Source organism: Camelus bactrianus, chromosome 12 (genome assembly GCF_048773025.1).
Source record: "Camelus bactrianus isolate YW-2024 breed Bactrian camel chromosome 12, ASM4877302v1, whole genome shotgun sequence".
NCBI lineage: Eukaryota > Metazoa > Chordata > Mammalia > Artiodactyla > Camelidae > Camelus > Camelus bactrianus.
The window spans coordinates 4,342,612-4,357,894 of record NC_133550.1 but is presented as its reverse complement, the minus strand read 5'-3'; the positions used below and the strand labels follow the sequence as shown (position 1 = coordinate 4,357,894).

The window sequence follows — 15,283 nt, the reverse complement described above, 5'->3', positions numbered from 1 at the left end:
AGCCAGGGCACAGCCAGGACGGGGGTGGGGGGAGGCTTATGGGACAGCTGGGCGGGGCCGGGGAGGGCAGGGCCGCGCGGAAGTCCTGACCTGCATGTGGCGCCGGCCGGAGGCTGGGGTGTTGCTGCCAACAGTGGGCGGGGCAGCGGGGCAGCGAGGCGGGGGCACCCTCACCTGTCCGTGTGTGGGGATCAGCCTGGGCTCCGTGGCCTCCGCTTGCACCGGACGTGGACCCAGGCTACCGGTGGGCAAGAAAGAGGACTGAGCCCAGGCACGCACGGCTGGCCAGGTAGGGCACCTGAAGTGCAGATCCGCCAGGCCCGCTGCCGGCCTTGAATACGCGCTGCTAGGCAGTTTCCAAGAAGACGGGATCTGTCATAAGAGGGGAGGTAGGGCTTGGGTGCCAGATGTCGGGTTGGGTGCAGTCTCACAGGAGAGCCACGGTGAGAGGGCGCAGAGCGGCCCCTGTGTTGGTGGGGCTAAGAGTTTGCGGTATAGGGTCGGGGTGATGTGTGCCTTTCTCTGTGGTCTCCTCACTCCAGAGCAAGGGGCTCTGCTTCCCCCCTCCCCTCACTGCACTCCCTGCCTTCCCCAGCACCACCTGGGGTGTGGTCATGTCGAGGCAGGGAAGGCCCAGGGAAGGGGCTCATTCAGGGGCAGGGGCCACTCTGCAGGGATGCTGGACCTGACAGCAATGCAGTGCTTCGGAACTCCCCTGGGCTGGGTTTCTAACCAGTGGGATGGAAGGGCCTTTCCTTCCTGGGGTGCATTTGGGGGAACTAGATACGTCATGAATGTCAGCCCTGAAAATGGAGGCTGCGCTACATCCATTCTTGGAAAGAAAAATCAGGCCCTTCCAGCCCAGGTGACTCAGAAAGTCAGTCAGCAATGTTCGGGGTCCCCAGTTTAGGCTTTCAATTAGAGCTGAGCGGCTCAGGAGGCCAGATCCCTGTCCGTGGCTCCAGGAGTAGGCTTTCTGCTGGGGGACAGGATCCTCACAAACACCTGTGTCTTTGTGGGTCACTCCCCTCTGACAAGCAGGGAGGCAGGGTGCAGTTGTGGGAAATCGTGTTTCCATGAGGAGAGGGCCACCAAGTGGTGGGGGCACAGGAGACAGTGATAAAGAGTCCCGCAGCCTTTCTGGAATCAAAAAACTGGCAAATGTGAAAAAGTGCATAATTTGTTTTATTGAACAGGCTGCTTATGTACGTTTGGAGGGCCAGGTTCAAGGACTCTGCATCCCTCCAGGACAATAGCCTCAAGAGAAGAACAGACAGAGCAGGAAGAGATGTGGGGTTTCTCCCAGGAATGAGGCAGAACAGGGATTTCTGCAGATTTGCAAGGAGACCCCGACCGCTGAGCACGGGGTTACAACCCCACGTGACCCTTGTCGTGTTTGGCTTGGGCTCTGGGTCTGGCCTGATCATGTATTCTTCCAGCTGAGTTCCAGAAATTCAGAGGGTAGACTTAGAGAGGCTGCGTTTGGAACCCGGTGTGGAGACGGAGGGTCCTTTATCCTGAGTCCCCTCAGCCTAATCACTGTAGCTGAGTTCAAACACCACCCAGGCCCCCAGGGTGGCCGTGGAGGGAGAGCAAGCCTGGCAGGTGACCCAGGGGTCCCACTGCTGTGCCCCTCCCTTATCTTTGTTCCCTTTCACCCCGGAAGGTGTGATTGTCTCATGTCATGGTGACAAGCCATCTCTCTTCTCTGTCAGGTGGGATCCCCACCCCCACTCAGCCTTCTTTCTGCATGGATGCTGAAGGACCAGGCTCACTTGAAGTTCTGAGTTTGAGCAGTAAGGTGGAAACAAAGAAACCAATGGAAACAAAGAAACAAGTCATTGTGGCAAAGCTCCCCACCACAGAGAAGCTGCCCTGAGTGGAAGGGAGGGTGTGGGCATGCCCATTTGTTTCGTGTCTCCCAGTGCTCTTCGCTTTCTTATTGCAGACCTGCATGGTTACAACAAAATGATCTGCAAAACTGAAAATATTTAGTCTCTGGCTTTTACAGAAAAGGCTGACCAGCCTCTGGTTCCCGTACCGGTCAACTGATTGGAGTACCTTTCCAGTTTGGAAACATCTGGGCAGGCCCAGGTTTGCAAAATTCTTTAAGAGTAGTTATGGAGTTTTGCTTCTAAACATTTTTATGGCTGTATTCTTCTGAGCTGAGGTTGTGCTGTGTAATTCTGAGCCGGGATTTTCTCAAACTGTTTCTTATTTCTTATACCGGACACCCGTAAATTCCAAGGGGAATGGGATGTTAAGGAAGCCATGGAGTTTAGGAAAAAGATACAAATTTCATTTCCATTTAAGCATCGATGTATCTCCATCCTAGGCAGTATCGGTTCTGTGGTATTGATAGGGGAACTAAATAGCAACCAAATTTATAGAAAATAGTGGGTCATTGGGTACACAAGTTCTTCTTTTCAACATTTTTGTAGTGTTTGCAGTTTAAGATGACCGTTCCTGAGAAACAGGCAGCCTCTTAGAATGAAATAGCATTTTCCCTGGACCATACTCAATTTTTATTTCGTGGACAGCAGGAAGGGCAATCACACATCCAACACTTGGGGACCTCAAAGATAAAACGTAACTTTCTGAGAGCACACTCCCCCCGTCTCCCTCTGCTCTTTTCACTGTCCCATTGTCCCTGAAGTCTCTTTCATATCTTCTGTTCATGACTCCAGTAACTATTCCTTCTCGTCCCTCAGCTGGTAAGTTTACTTTTCTACTTTGACCAAGCAAACTGAAGCCAAGAGAAAAGAAATTTCACCAGCAACTCCCAGCACATCCGCTCGCCTTCTGATGTCTGTGACCTCACTCTCGCTGCCCCACCTCTTATTACAGGTGACATCGAAAGCCAGGTCATCCAAAAGTCACCAGGGGGCCCATCCATACAATCTTCTCCGGGCTGTCACTCCCACATCCATCCTCTCTGTCACTACCTCATCTATTTTGTTCTACTGCTAGTTGGCTCCTATCAGTATATAAAAGTCCATCCTCTTAAAAGAAACAAACAGCACTCCTTGACTCTAATTGGCCCCCACCAATTGCCACCCCATGTCTTTGCAGCAAATCTTTAATGAGTCGTTTAAACTCACTGTCTGCATATTCTCTTGAGCCATTCCCTTTTGCACCCACTCTGGCTTTTCCCCTGATCCCTCGCTCTATGGAAACTGCTCTGTCAAGGCCATCAGTGACCCCACGTTGCTAAATATAGTGGTCAGTTTTTAGTCTTCATCATGCATGGCCCTTTGGCAGCATTTGACCCGGCTCTTCCATTTCTCCTCCCCCGTGTTCCTGCTTCACTTGGCCTCCAGCCCATCGCTCTGCTTTCGATCCACTGGCTGGTCTTTTGCCAACGTCTCCTCTTTTTTCCAAATATTTGCTGCAAATGTGCCTCGGAGTTGGGTCCTGGGTCTCTCCTCTATCTCACTGCTATACTTTTGGTAGAAGCAACCAGAATTGGAAATTGACATGCCATCAATTTCTCGATTTGTCCAAAACTCCCTGATTGGCCTTTTCCATTTGGAACTCTCTCCCTGATACTCATATTCTTTTTCTTTCATTCATCTTGCTTTCACATTCTTACGTATGTTCTACTGTGTAAATTACTTTTCCAAATTTTGAATCAGTCCATACATATCATGTGAAATGCTCAGATCTCTATTATTTCCACTAAGATGCTTATTCTACCTTAGAACCTTTCTGCATTTCTGTATTTATGTCAATAAAGTGAATAGCATTTCTACAAGCCTCATAGTTAAACAGTGTGTTTGTTTGGGGCTATTATGTAACATGAAATAATGATACATCAACATAGTCCTTTTTCATTTAATTTTATGTAACACCAAGATGAGGATTTTGCACTGAAGACTCTTTCGTTGAAATTTTACCTACGTTACGGACAGTCAGTTTTTGTGAAAGCCCTCATTTCTCCCCTTTTCTGATATATTTTCCATTTGGCTATTATAACATATACCTTGGCATGAAATAAAATTCCAAATCCATTCACATAATAAAATTAATACATTTAAATTATATTTTTTAATGTTAAAAAGAAAGAAAAAAAAAAACCAGACTCCTCTACCTATTAGGCATTTCTGTGGCAATATCTAATAGACTCCTTAATCATGATATTGAAGAACTGAGCTGATTCCAGCCCCTTTCCACCTGCTCAGCCCCATTTTGTCCCATCTCCTGTGGATGGAGAGGACATCCATGCCATTTTCCAGGTCCAGATGTTGGAACCATGTTCTTTCTCTCTCTTTCTCTTACACACACACAGACAGCAAATCCAGCTTGTTAGAAAATTCTGGCTACTCTGAATTCATTAACCACGTACTCCCTGTTCCCCGCCCTCCTAGGAGCCACCTTCAGCCCCTTGTTGGACACAAAATAGCCTACTTCTTCCATCTTTGCTTTTCTACAATCTCATCCACACAGAGTCAGAGGGAGCCTATAAAAGCATACATTTGAGGGGGTGGGTGTAGCTCAGTGATACAGTGCATGCTCAGCATGCATGAGATCCTGGGTTCAAACCTCAGCACCTTCACTAAAATAAATAAATTAACCTCCTCCCAAGAAAACCCAAAACAAAAGCATAAATTGGACATCACCCATCCCATCAAAACTCACTAAAATGGTCACCATTCCATTAGGAGCCAAAGTCGTCCCAAGGTCTTCGAGGACCCGGCTTGCTCTGCCTCTCCGCCCACACTCTCCCCATCACTCTGGGGGCCTCTGGCTCCGGCTCTTCCTTCTTCCTCCGGATCTATTCTGCTTCAAGTTCATTACTCCTTGAGATCTGCCAGGATTGCCTTATTCCCTCCTGCCTGCCTCCCACCCCACCACCATCACCTGACTTTGCTCATATCACTCTTATTTTTCCCCAAGCTCTTGCTACCCCCATCATGTTGCCTGTTTTCTCTGCTAAAACTCTGAGCCCCCAGTGATGGGGAGTCGTGTCTATTTTGTTGACTAATAAAGCCCAAGAGCCTTGGGAATGGGTATAGTTACTAGATTCCCATAAGTAGTAGGAGCTTATACAGATTTGCTGAATGAATGCAGAGGTCCTGGTCCAATTCGATGGAGCAATTCTGTGTCCTGCTCAAAGATTAACTCTCCTTTCCTCCTGAGAGAGGGTGACCACTACCTTGGTGATCAAAGGCAAGATCTATTTTCTTTATGCTGTTAACCTTAGGCGGGGAGACTGGGGGATCTTCATTTATATTTTAAAATTTGATTCACTCTGCAGTTTGTCTCCTGTCTATGTATCCTTTTGAGAAACCGTTTATGAGTGATCATTCTTCCATCAGATTGAACAGGATCCAGGGGGAAGTACAAAGCCTGTCCCATTGGCCATCCTGTGTGTCATGTCCTGTGACCCAGTGGATGCTCAGCACGTAAGTGAACCAACAGGAGTGAGTGAAGAGATGGGAACATCTCATTATTGTGGTGGCTGCACTCTGTCCAATGCCTTGAGATTTGGGGAAGGGTTTACAACTGCGGAGGCGAGATGTCAGGTCCTCGGTGCTCTTCCTGATTGCCCTGGCCTTACCCATTCCCCCAGCCCCTCTGGGCAGCCAAGCCCAGGAGCGGGGCCACCGGCGATTGTGCTGATCAATAATCCACCTCACCCAAAGTCCGGGGGTAAGAGCGGCCAGCACAACTGGTTGTAGACACTGAAGTCAGGTCCTTGGAGGAATTCCCCACTGAACAATGTTTTGGACCTTTTATTTTTCTCTATAGCCTCCAGCTGAAGAAACAGATTGCCTTAGGTACATGAAAGGTGAGGACACCTACTATCCCCATGGAGCCAAGGTGGTGCTGGGAGTCTGCTGTTTGTACAGCCGTTGGGCTCGTGTTGCTTTGGGCATCCCTGTGCCTGAATTCCTGCAGTACACTCGGTGGTAAGAACGGGGGTGCCTGGCAGGGAGGTAAGCGGGTCGGGGGACTACACAGCTGGGGAGACGTTAACCTGGGGTGAGCTGGAGCCGGCTGATGCATGGAATCTCGGTGCAGGGAACTCTCCAAACTCAGAGAGGTTCCCACTCCCGCAGGGTCCCTTTGATCAGGGTGCTAGGCTGTCAGCACTGCAGGGTCCCTGTGAGGGTCATGGTGCCTTCAGGCAGTGGGAAGTGAGGGGTCCAGTGGCAATTAAATTAACTGTGCACCCAAAGCCAACCCCCGTCTCTTTCAGCCTGTTTCCTAATCTGCAAAACTGGAATGATTTTAACCATCCCGCAGGTGTGTTGATGGGCTGGGACACACTAGACAGCCAGGAGCTGGAATTCCTCTGTGCCCTGATTGTTATCCTTCCTTCACACTATTTACTCTCACAAGTTCAGTCTCTCTGTCTCTCTCTCATTCACTTGTAACTTTCTCTCCTGCTCTGGTTTCATTTGATTCCCACCCTCCTCCCAATCCCCAGATGAGTGAAATTAATTTCTGTGTGTCAGTTCCAAATTCCCGGGAAAGATTCTCTGTCCCCTCTGGATTGGTTGTCCAACCCATCAGTTGCAGTCAGAGCAGTGAGTCCCTCTGTGACCAGAGGAGGGGCTCTGCCCAGCCCCCCAGCCACCATTGTGGGAGCACATAGCTCTCCGAGGAGGAGGTACTGGCTGTGACTTGGTGTCACTAAGTGTGAATTTATCTCTCCTCTTGCCCCACCTTCATCCTCCTAAACAAAGATGAAAATTAAACACTCCCGAGATTTGTGTCATGGAACACTCAGGGTGGGGGCTAAGAGGGCTGGATTCCCTGCTGAGTGTAAGGGGCTACAGTGACTCCACAACGAGAGCCTGTAAAGGAAACAGCACCGGCCCCACCGGACCCTTAGGGTGCTGAGTCTGCGTGACATTGAGCCAGGCTTCTGACCACAGCTCAGGGGTCTGGTCCGACCGGTTAGTCTTTGAAACCAACCAGCTGTGGATTCCTCAATCCCTCCCTGAGGTTTTACCTGAACCACGAGCTTCTGTATCTCTGAAGACAGATGATGAGGACCCTTCACGTAAGGCATTTGCACAGCCCTGTGCGGGAATTTGTGCTGCACGGTCTGCCCGACGAGCTGACCAAAGTTCGTATTTCACTGATCTTAGAAATAGTCTGGTTTCCTGATGCACTGTTTCACTGAACAAGCAACAGAAGCCACCTCTGGCTGATAAAAGCAAAAAAGGGACTTAAAGAAAAGATACTGGGAGGGTGCATGGAGTGTCCCAGACCAGAGCCGACCCGGGGGCCGTAGGAGATGTTGGGGAGCCCCAGGCACCAGGCTGCGCAGGGTGCTACCGGGCCCCCTGCTCCCCCAGCAGGGACCCCCCTCCTCCTGACACTCCACCTCACTGCAGGTTCATGTCCCGGCAGGGCCAGGTCACACTGAAGCCACCAGCACACACCTCAATGGGGGAGTTGGCCCCTTCTCAGCTGAGGGCGTGCCTGGTGTGGGGAGAGGCCCAGTTAGAGGAAGGCGGTTCCCCTACTGTTCCGAGTTAATGCACAAGTCAGTGCCCATCACTCAGGAGAGCCGGGCTGGTCCGACCTCATTGTGGTGACTAGGCCATCTGAGTTCACGTATTATTTTTAGTTTGGAAGGCCCAAGAGGGAGAAAAAGTGGAGGTTCTAGTACTTATTTTGTATTTCCCATGTACCAGGTGCGGTAAGCAAGCCACTTCAGACAAGGCCCATAATAACCACATTAATAGGCCACGGAGAAAGTCATGCAGTCAGGCCTCTGCAGCCCCGAAACCCGTGTCCTCATCAGTTCCGTAGTTACCAGTGGAAGTTGTAGGGATTTATGGGACTGTGTGCTCCTGTGGGGGCTGGGATGTGTGTGTTTAAATCCACATCTTCAGAAACTCGGCCAGAACCACAGCCACTGATTGTCTGCATGGAGGCAGAGGAGAGGAGGCTTCCAGCCTCTGGTCCAGCTCGTGTGGAGCTCAGAAGTTGCTCCTTCTGTCCTGAAAACAACACCAGAGCTGAGGGAGCTGCAAACCCACTGCTCTTCTTAGATCCACAAGAAAACTGAGGGGGAAAGCTGCTCCCAACACAGAGAGGCAGCCGGGCAGGCTTGGAGAGTCACAGCTCCCAGGGCAGAACCCGCTTTTGTAAGAACCCCGGGGGCAGGCAGATTTAACAGGTCCCTGAGGCCAGCTGGAGGCTCAGCGTGGGGAAGTCCGAGTGTGACAACTCCAGGGGGCCAGTCACAGGGGCCCCCTGCTCTTTTTCATGCATTTTACATCCAGGACCGTATCCTGTTCTCAGAGTGAAGATCATAGGAAAACTCCTCATGGTTCCTGCCAGGAAAGGAAAAAATAGCTCTATTGAAATACACCCAGAACATTCTCTTCCATTGTGGGGGGTTGTGTTTTGTTTTTTTTTTTTATGAGAATTTATTTTACCAGAGCCTAACCTACCTGGGGGAAGGGAAATACCTTCTGTGTCACCCAAATTGGGGTGGGGGAAAGAGACACACTTGTGGAGGTCACAGCTCAGGGCACAGGCTCAATGAGAACTAATCACAGGACTACAGAAGCCCTGCTCTGTCCCGCTCCCCCAACACCTTACCTCCATGTCAGTAGAGCCCCTGTGTAATAACAGGAATAAAATTAAAAGAAGTAAATGTCTCAGGAGTGTCTAGGGAAAACCCAAAGACAGCGGGGAGATGAAAACAAGGACACACGGGTGGCTTTAGCCTCTCGCACGAATAGCTGTAGCAAACTACACACAGCCCAGCCCCAGTAGATAAACAGAAAACCTCACAGAAGAAACTATTTATTTTGGTTCTCTTACCCAGTGCATTCCATGGTGCATCCTCGCCTAGAACTGAGTGGAAGCAAGTCCATCTCAGAAGGGACATACCTGAAGAGAAATGGCTTTCCAGACTCTGAAGGGCAGAGAAAGCACCAGCCTGGGTTAGAGAAAGGTGAGGGGTGGGGTAGGGTGTGGGCTGCATTCTTCCCCAAATAAGGAACTTTCCTGAGGCCAGCACAGTGGGAGGGAGGGCCATAGGGTGGAAGCAGCCGGACTTCTTCCCGAGAAGTGATAGGATGCCTCCAAGGGACCATTCAGGTGCCCAAACTATGTCCTGATGGTGGGAGCCTGTCGGTCTGCCTCAGAGCCCAGGACTGAGGTGGGCGCACAGCAGGCCGGTCTTACTTGGCCGGATCAATTTCACTTCTCCGAAACCCTGTGTAAAACATGAAGCGTGGACGACCTGGTGAGCACAGCTCTGCCCTCAAGACCGGTTTCAACTCCTCTCTTCCCAGAGAACAGCATCTCTGAGCCCGTCCTGGGTGACCTCACAGAGATCACCCTAGTGGCCCAGGCTAGTGACCGGGAACATGTACCTTCCTGCAGCCAACCCCAGACGTCCACTGATGCATCATATACTGACAAAGATGTGAGTTCCTGTGCATTGGTCTAACAGCAGAGACTCTGCCACAGGCCCAAGAGGTGGTGTGTGGGACAAGCAGGGGTGCAGGAGTGTACGCAGTGCAAAGGTGTAAGTGGTGGCAGGGGTGCAGGGGCTGTGGAGGGTGCAGGCAGTTCAGGGGATGCGGGGGTGCAGGCAGTGCGGAAGTGCAGAGAGTGGCAGGGGTGCAGAGGTACAGGGAGTGTAGGGGTGCAGGAAGGTGCTCAGGCACGTGGCCAGGGTCAGAAGGCAAGTGCACATCCTCGCAGTCAGCCTGACCCCGGGAGATTGGTGCAATGGTCTGGGTTGGCGGAGGGGTCGGAGGGGGCGGCGACGGCGGTGGGTGGGAGGCTGCCCGGGCAAGCCGGTCGATGTCTTCTCTTCCCTGCAGCCTGGCCTGGGGGGGCGTTGGCCGCCGGAGATTCGCCAGATGTTGGACTCCAGTTAAGCTTGCTCCTGGGTGGTGGGGCGGTTAGGTCGGGGGCGGTGGCAGCGGCAAGGGGGCGGAGCGGGGCTGCCCCTGGCGAACTGATGGAATAGTTGCCTTCTCCCGGCTGCCGGGCCTGGGAGCGGCCTCTGCTGCCCCAGGTCGCCTCACACACCTGTCCCACTCAGCTTGCTTAGTGGGGAGTGGAGGCGGTGCGGTTAAGGTGCAGGGCCCACGGGGATAGGGGGGCTGCCGCACGGAAGCCGGTCAATTCGCTCCGCTCTCCCCCGCGGCGGAGCCAGGGGCGGCTTCTGCTGCCGTAGAGGCGGGACGCCGGTCTCCAGGTGAGCTTGGTCCTGGGAGGCGGCGGCGGCGGCGGCGGCGGCGGCTGGGGGTTTGGGTCCGTTCCAGGGAGCTGCTCCATTTCTTCTCTCCCCCGCGGCCTGGCTTGGGGGCGACCTCTGCCGCCAGAGATTTGCCTGAGGTCCGACTCCAGGTGAGCTTGCTCCTGGGAGATGGGTGCGGTGCAGTCAGGGGGCTGGGAAGGTGGTGGCTGCGGGGATAGGGAGGCTGCCCAGGGGGAGCTTGAGGATTAGCTCCCATGTCTGTGCCGCGTGGCCTGCAGGCGGCCTCTGTTGCGCCAGGTCCCGGGATAACCCTTTCCCACTTTGCCTGTTGGGGGCGGGAGGCAGGGTAGTCAGGGTGCACGGGTGGCGGGGGTCGGGGGCCTGCAGCGGGGGAGCGGGCACATTTGCTCCCATCTTCCCCGCGGCTTGTCCTGGGGGCGGTGTCTCTTGCCCTGGGTTAAGAGACACGTGTATCCTAGTCAGCCTGGCCCCAGGAGGCGGGCGTGTTACGTTGGGGGTGGTGGCAGCAGCGGCAGGTTTTCCCATGGAGCCGGTCCATTTGCTCCCATTTCTCCCCATGGTTTGCCCTGGGGGCGGTCCCTGTTGTCCCTAGTTCGCCGGAAGTCCATTTCCAGGTCAGCCTGCTCCCTAGAGGCGGCCACCGTGAGGTCAGGGGGCAGGAGCGGTGGCTGCTGTGGGGGTAGGGGGCTGCCTGGGGAGCTGGTGGATTGGCTCCCGTCTCCCCGATGGCCTGGTGTGGGAGTGGCCTCTCCTGCCTCAGATCACCAGACACACCTGTCCCATTTAGCCTGCTGGGGGAGGGGCGCCCTGGGAAGTGCCTTTAAAGTGTGGGGGAGGCGACAGCAGGGGTAGAGGACCTGCAGCGCGGAGCCTGTCAATTTGCTCTCCTCTTCCCCACGGCCAAACCTGGGGGCGTACTCTGCTGCCCAAGAAGCCAGATGCCCGTCTTCAGGTCAGCTTGCTCCTGGGAGGCGGGCGCGATGCTGTCGAGGGGCAGAGGCAGCTGCGACGGCCGGCTGCCCCGCCTAATGTGGCCACTTCTTCTCCTCTCCCCTGACCTGGCCTGGGGACGGCCTCTCCCGCCCAAGATTAGCCTGAAACCCCACACCCGGTCAGGTTGCTCCTGGGAGGTGGGCGCGGTGACATCAGGGGTTGGAGAGGAGGGGGGTCTGCCCCTGGCGGGCTGGAGGATAAGCTCCCATCTCTCTGGAGGCCTGACGTGGGGGTGGCCTCTGCTGCCCCTCATTCCCGGGTCACCCTTCTCCAGGACATATTGCCCCGGGGGTGCTGTAGGCTGCGGGGGCGGCGGGTTGTTGGCGGGGGTATGGAGCTTGCCGCTTGGGAGCTGGTGGTTTAGATCCCATTTCCCCCGCAGCTTGGCCTGGGGGCAGCCTCTGTTGCCCCAGGTCGCAAAGCACTGTTTCCCTGACAGCTTAACCACCGGAAATGGGCAGGATGTGCTGAGGGGGCGGAGGCAGCCGCCAAGGCAGCGACCGAGGGGGCTGTCCCTGGCCAGCCGGTCAATTTTTTCCCATCTGAACATTTGCTGCCCCAGTTTCGCAGGACGCCCTTCTCCAGTTTATCCTTCTCCTGGGAGGTGGGCTCAGTGCATGCAGCCCAAGGTCTGGGCTCTCCCCTGGGGAGGGGCAGAACTCTCTTCTTCTTCTTTGACTTTATTCTTCAGCGAAGTGGTTACTGGCCCCAATTCTTAATTCTGAGAAAGTGTAGCCTGTGTTACGGAGGAGCTGCTGGACAGTGAGGTTTCTGGGTGGGTTTTCACATCAGCTGATGCCCCAGGCAGGCAGGAAATCTATTACTTAGAGCTTCTTAGTCTGGAGTTGGGGGATGGCCCCGCCATCCTCACCATGCTTTTTAAAAACGTGTTACTCCTCTCTTTTTCCTAGGTGACATTTTAGGTTATTGGGTCCCAGATTGCTGGCACACTCATCCCTGTTCTCAAACATCTTTTAAACTTGGGTGAAGTGATAAGTTGGGGAAGAAGATGATTTACTGAAAGGTAAGAATACTTAAATTTGCATTAAAGCTACATTCTGTCAATCTTTCTCAAATGATTTTTCTCTGATTCTAAATCCATGACCTAGTGAATGTTGTACTCCTGTGTAAATCATTGATCTTCACATCACACTTGTTGAGTGGTCAACGAGATTTTTTATTTAGATTATTCCTGAAAGGAAAAGCTCAGGCTTTTGAGAATTCCTTGTCTGATGTCACCCAGGCAGTCACAGTAGAAGACAGAGCTGATATAAAAATCCCTCAGCTGCCTGAACTGCAAAGCTTCTGGGATTACTGATCCCTGAAATGCAGGTGACTCTTGGTGATAATCTGGGGGATGGTTTACATGATCAGATTCTTCCAGTCCTGTAAATGGGTTCCATGGCCCCAGCCCCGGGAGAGCTGGTCATAAGGGCCATATCGTGAGGGGTGGGATGGGAAGGCAAGGTCTAAGAGCTGGCATCACTGAGATTCCACACTCGCTAAACACAGACCCCAGAGCCTAATTGTTGTCACGTTCTGTTCTGGATTTGAGAGTGTGTTCAGACATGATTCTTGCCCTTCAGGGGTCACTGCCTGGGTGGAAGTAACCTTTACATAAATCTGGGGAGGATGACAATTAAGTAGATGGGCTGTTATGATTCTCAGTGTGCCCAGGCTCGCTCTTCCAGGCACTCGTGGGACTAACGAGAGTCATGTTATTCACTCATACACTGATTTATTACCCTTGAATTGATCATTTGTCCCACAGTAAGTGAAACAAGCGATGAGGAACCTGAGTTTTGTCCCCTTTCCTAGCACTGATTGTATCTGTCAGTCAGGCGCCCTGAGTATGCATTGTGAAATGGTGGTATTTCTTGCCCAATGGGACTGCACTGTCAGTTCTGAGAATCAGGGGATACACGTGGGTAGGACAGCACACTGACACACATGGCACCCCCCCCCACCCCATGAGACAGCATTGTCGATGCTCAGGTGACCCGATGTAGACCGCGGTGCTAAACTTGAGCATGTTTAGTGATCTTGGTGGCTATGAAAATACAGACTGCCGGTCCCTACTTCTGGAGACACTGAGGGTGTGCACCCCAGAATTCTGCACTTTAAGAAGCACTTTAACTAATTCTGATGAAGATGATCTGAGTGTCCCACTGAGAAACACTGGTGTGCGATGCACCAGTATTGAGGATTCTCAGGGAGCGATGTCTTTTCAGGATGGTCCAAGGGCCCTCACGAGACTTTTGCCTTGGGTGTAATTGTATGTGTTCGAAAGTGATGTCTCTCACTTCCAGTGCTTGTCAGCATGCTCTGTGCAGGGATTTGCTCTCAGCAAAAACTATAAGTCTTCAGGTCACCGAGCTAGAGTGTGAGCGATCTTTTATTTTGGTTTTCTTTATTGCAATGCAGAGTCTCCCGAGAAGAGATTCAGACTGAACAGCTTTGTGTCGGACTTTGGAAGACCGCTGGTGCCCAAGGGGTTCTCTGGCAGCACAATGACGAATCTAGGTCCCTCTTTCACTGCTACGTCAATGAAGTGGACCGCTTGGACAAGGCCAAAGCTGGTATCCCAACCATAGCCCTTGACAGTGATGTTCGGCTCCAGGAAGCCATCAGATGCAGCAGGTGGCCAGAGGAGGAGCCGAACGGGCTCATGAAATGTGACACCCCCAGCTTCATCAACACGGACCAGAGCTCTTCCTTTGGGGAAGATGATCTCCTGATTTTGGAACCACATATTGTTCTAGAAAATAAGCCAGTTGCCCAGACCTCACACAAAGACTTGAATTGGAAATGTGCTTTGTCAAGTGTTTCTCTGAAGATGTGAAGTCTGTCTTTGTATGGCAGGAAGTCCCCTTTCACAAAATTGTATGTGTTTGTGTCTGAGAGAGAGAAATGGAGACAGACAGAAAGACGGAGACAGAAGAGAGCCCCCTCAGAAGAGAGCTAGTTAAGGTGAGTTTTTGTGCCTTAGTTTTTGTGCCATTTGGGGTTTTGGGGGGAACAAAGTATTTACACTGTCTCATTCTCCTCGTTGGAAACCTTGGCCCCGTCCTCAGTGTCAGCGGCCTTGAACGGGGGTTGCCATGGTGCGTTTCATCTGGCGCTGCCAGTTCCACGCTCTGCCTTTAGCACGTTGCTTTGCCTCCCAGGGCTGCCACCCTTTAAACTGTAAGGTGAGGAGTCTGGAGTAGATGATCCATCCCAGCTCTGCTGTTTTGCAAATTTCTGATTTCGTATTCTGATGAGGCTGGGATACACCCAGAGCAGTATAAACCAGGCCCTACCTCCTGTCTCTTGCTGGGGCATCCCTCAGGTCTGTGCCTTCTACTCAAGCCTTTACTGAGCCCAGCTTTTGTCAGGAGCCCAGGTGCCTACCGGGATGGCAGGAGACCTGTCTCTCGTGGTCACGGTGGCAGACATTTCTATTGGTTGTGCTGAAACAGCTCTTCTGAGATCCTCCGGCCACCCTTGCTCCAACCTGAGGACAGACCTACCGTTCCTTTCCTAGGAGGAGGATCAATCCATGGTGCATTTTATGACAATCCTGTCCCCAGGAATGCACGGAAGGTTATCAGCTGAGTGAGGGGAAGTGCCTCTGTGTCTCTGTGTCCCTGTATCTCTGTCTGCTCACAGTGCCCTGCCACCGGCTACTGAACAAGAAAAGTGCTATTCACCATGCTGTGTCTTTTGCAGATGTGTAGGTGATGGTCTTGTGGCTCATGTGTGGGCTTTGTGCTGGGATGGTGAAGGGCTTATAAATACCTCATCAACATGTATTCGAGATGGCCTGGTGCCACACAGACTTGATTCATGAAGGCATCAAGCCTGCACACTGGTTTGGAAACAACTTGGTTTTGATCAGTCACACTGCATGCATGACTCACTGCTGATCTCTGGGTGGTTTTTTCATTTTAGATTTATTCACCCAGTGTCTTGCTTAAGCTGAAAAATACATTTATTTCACTAGAATATTCTCAGATTCTTTGTTTTCACACATCCAGTTGTTTAATTCCTTTAAAAATCATTTTGTGTTTAAAATGCCTCCTAATATCTATCATCTCT

At 52.3% G+C, this 15,283-nt stretch overlaps 1 protein-coding gene across 20 annotated transcripts in view; it reads left to right on the top strand.

Annotated features, from left to right (window-relative positions):
• Nucleotides 1-59: 59 nt before the first annotated feature.
• LOC141579336 (uncharacterized) overlaps nt 60-15,283 on the top strand; it is a 150,204-nt gene continuing 134,980 nt past the window's right edge. For 10 of the 20 annotated variants that reach the window (XM_074374501.1, XM_074374502.1, XM_074374506.1 and 7 more), the window contains exons 1-11: nt 60-289; nt 1,716-2,094; nt 5,319-5,405; nt 5,752-5,912; nt 8,798-8,926; nt 9,270-9,403; nt 9,807-9,858; nt 10,166-10,338; nt 11,142-11,832; nt 12,115-12,227; nt 13,628-14,173. In XM_074374501.1, the coding sequence (XP_074230602.1) occupies nt 9,345-9,403; nt 9,807-9,858; nt 10,166-10,338; nt 11,142-11,832; nt 12,115-12,126 (987 nt within the window). In that variant the 5' untranslated portion in view covers nt 60-289; nt 1,716-2,094; nt 5,319-5,405; ... (1 more) ...; nt 8,798-8,926; nt 9,270-9,344 and the 3' untranslated portion in view covers nt 12,127-12,227; nt 13,628-14,173. Of the gene's footprint in view, nt 290-1,715; nt 2,095-5,318; nt 5,406-5,751; nt 5,913-8,797; nt 8,927-9,269; nt 9,404-9,806; nt 9,859-10,144; nt 10,339-11,141; nt 11,833-12,114; nt 12,228-13,627; nt 15,191-15,283 lie in introns of those variants that run through there. The other 10 variants (XM_074374512.1, XM_074374511.1, XM_074374510.1 and 7 more) reach the window with 10 other exon arrangements.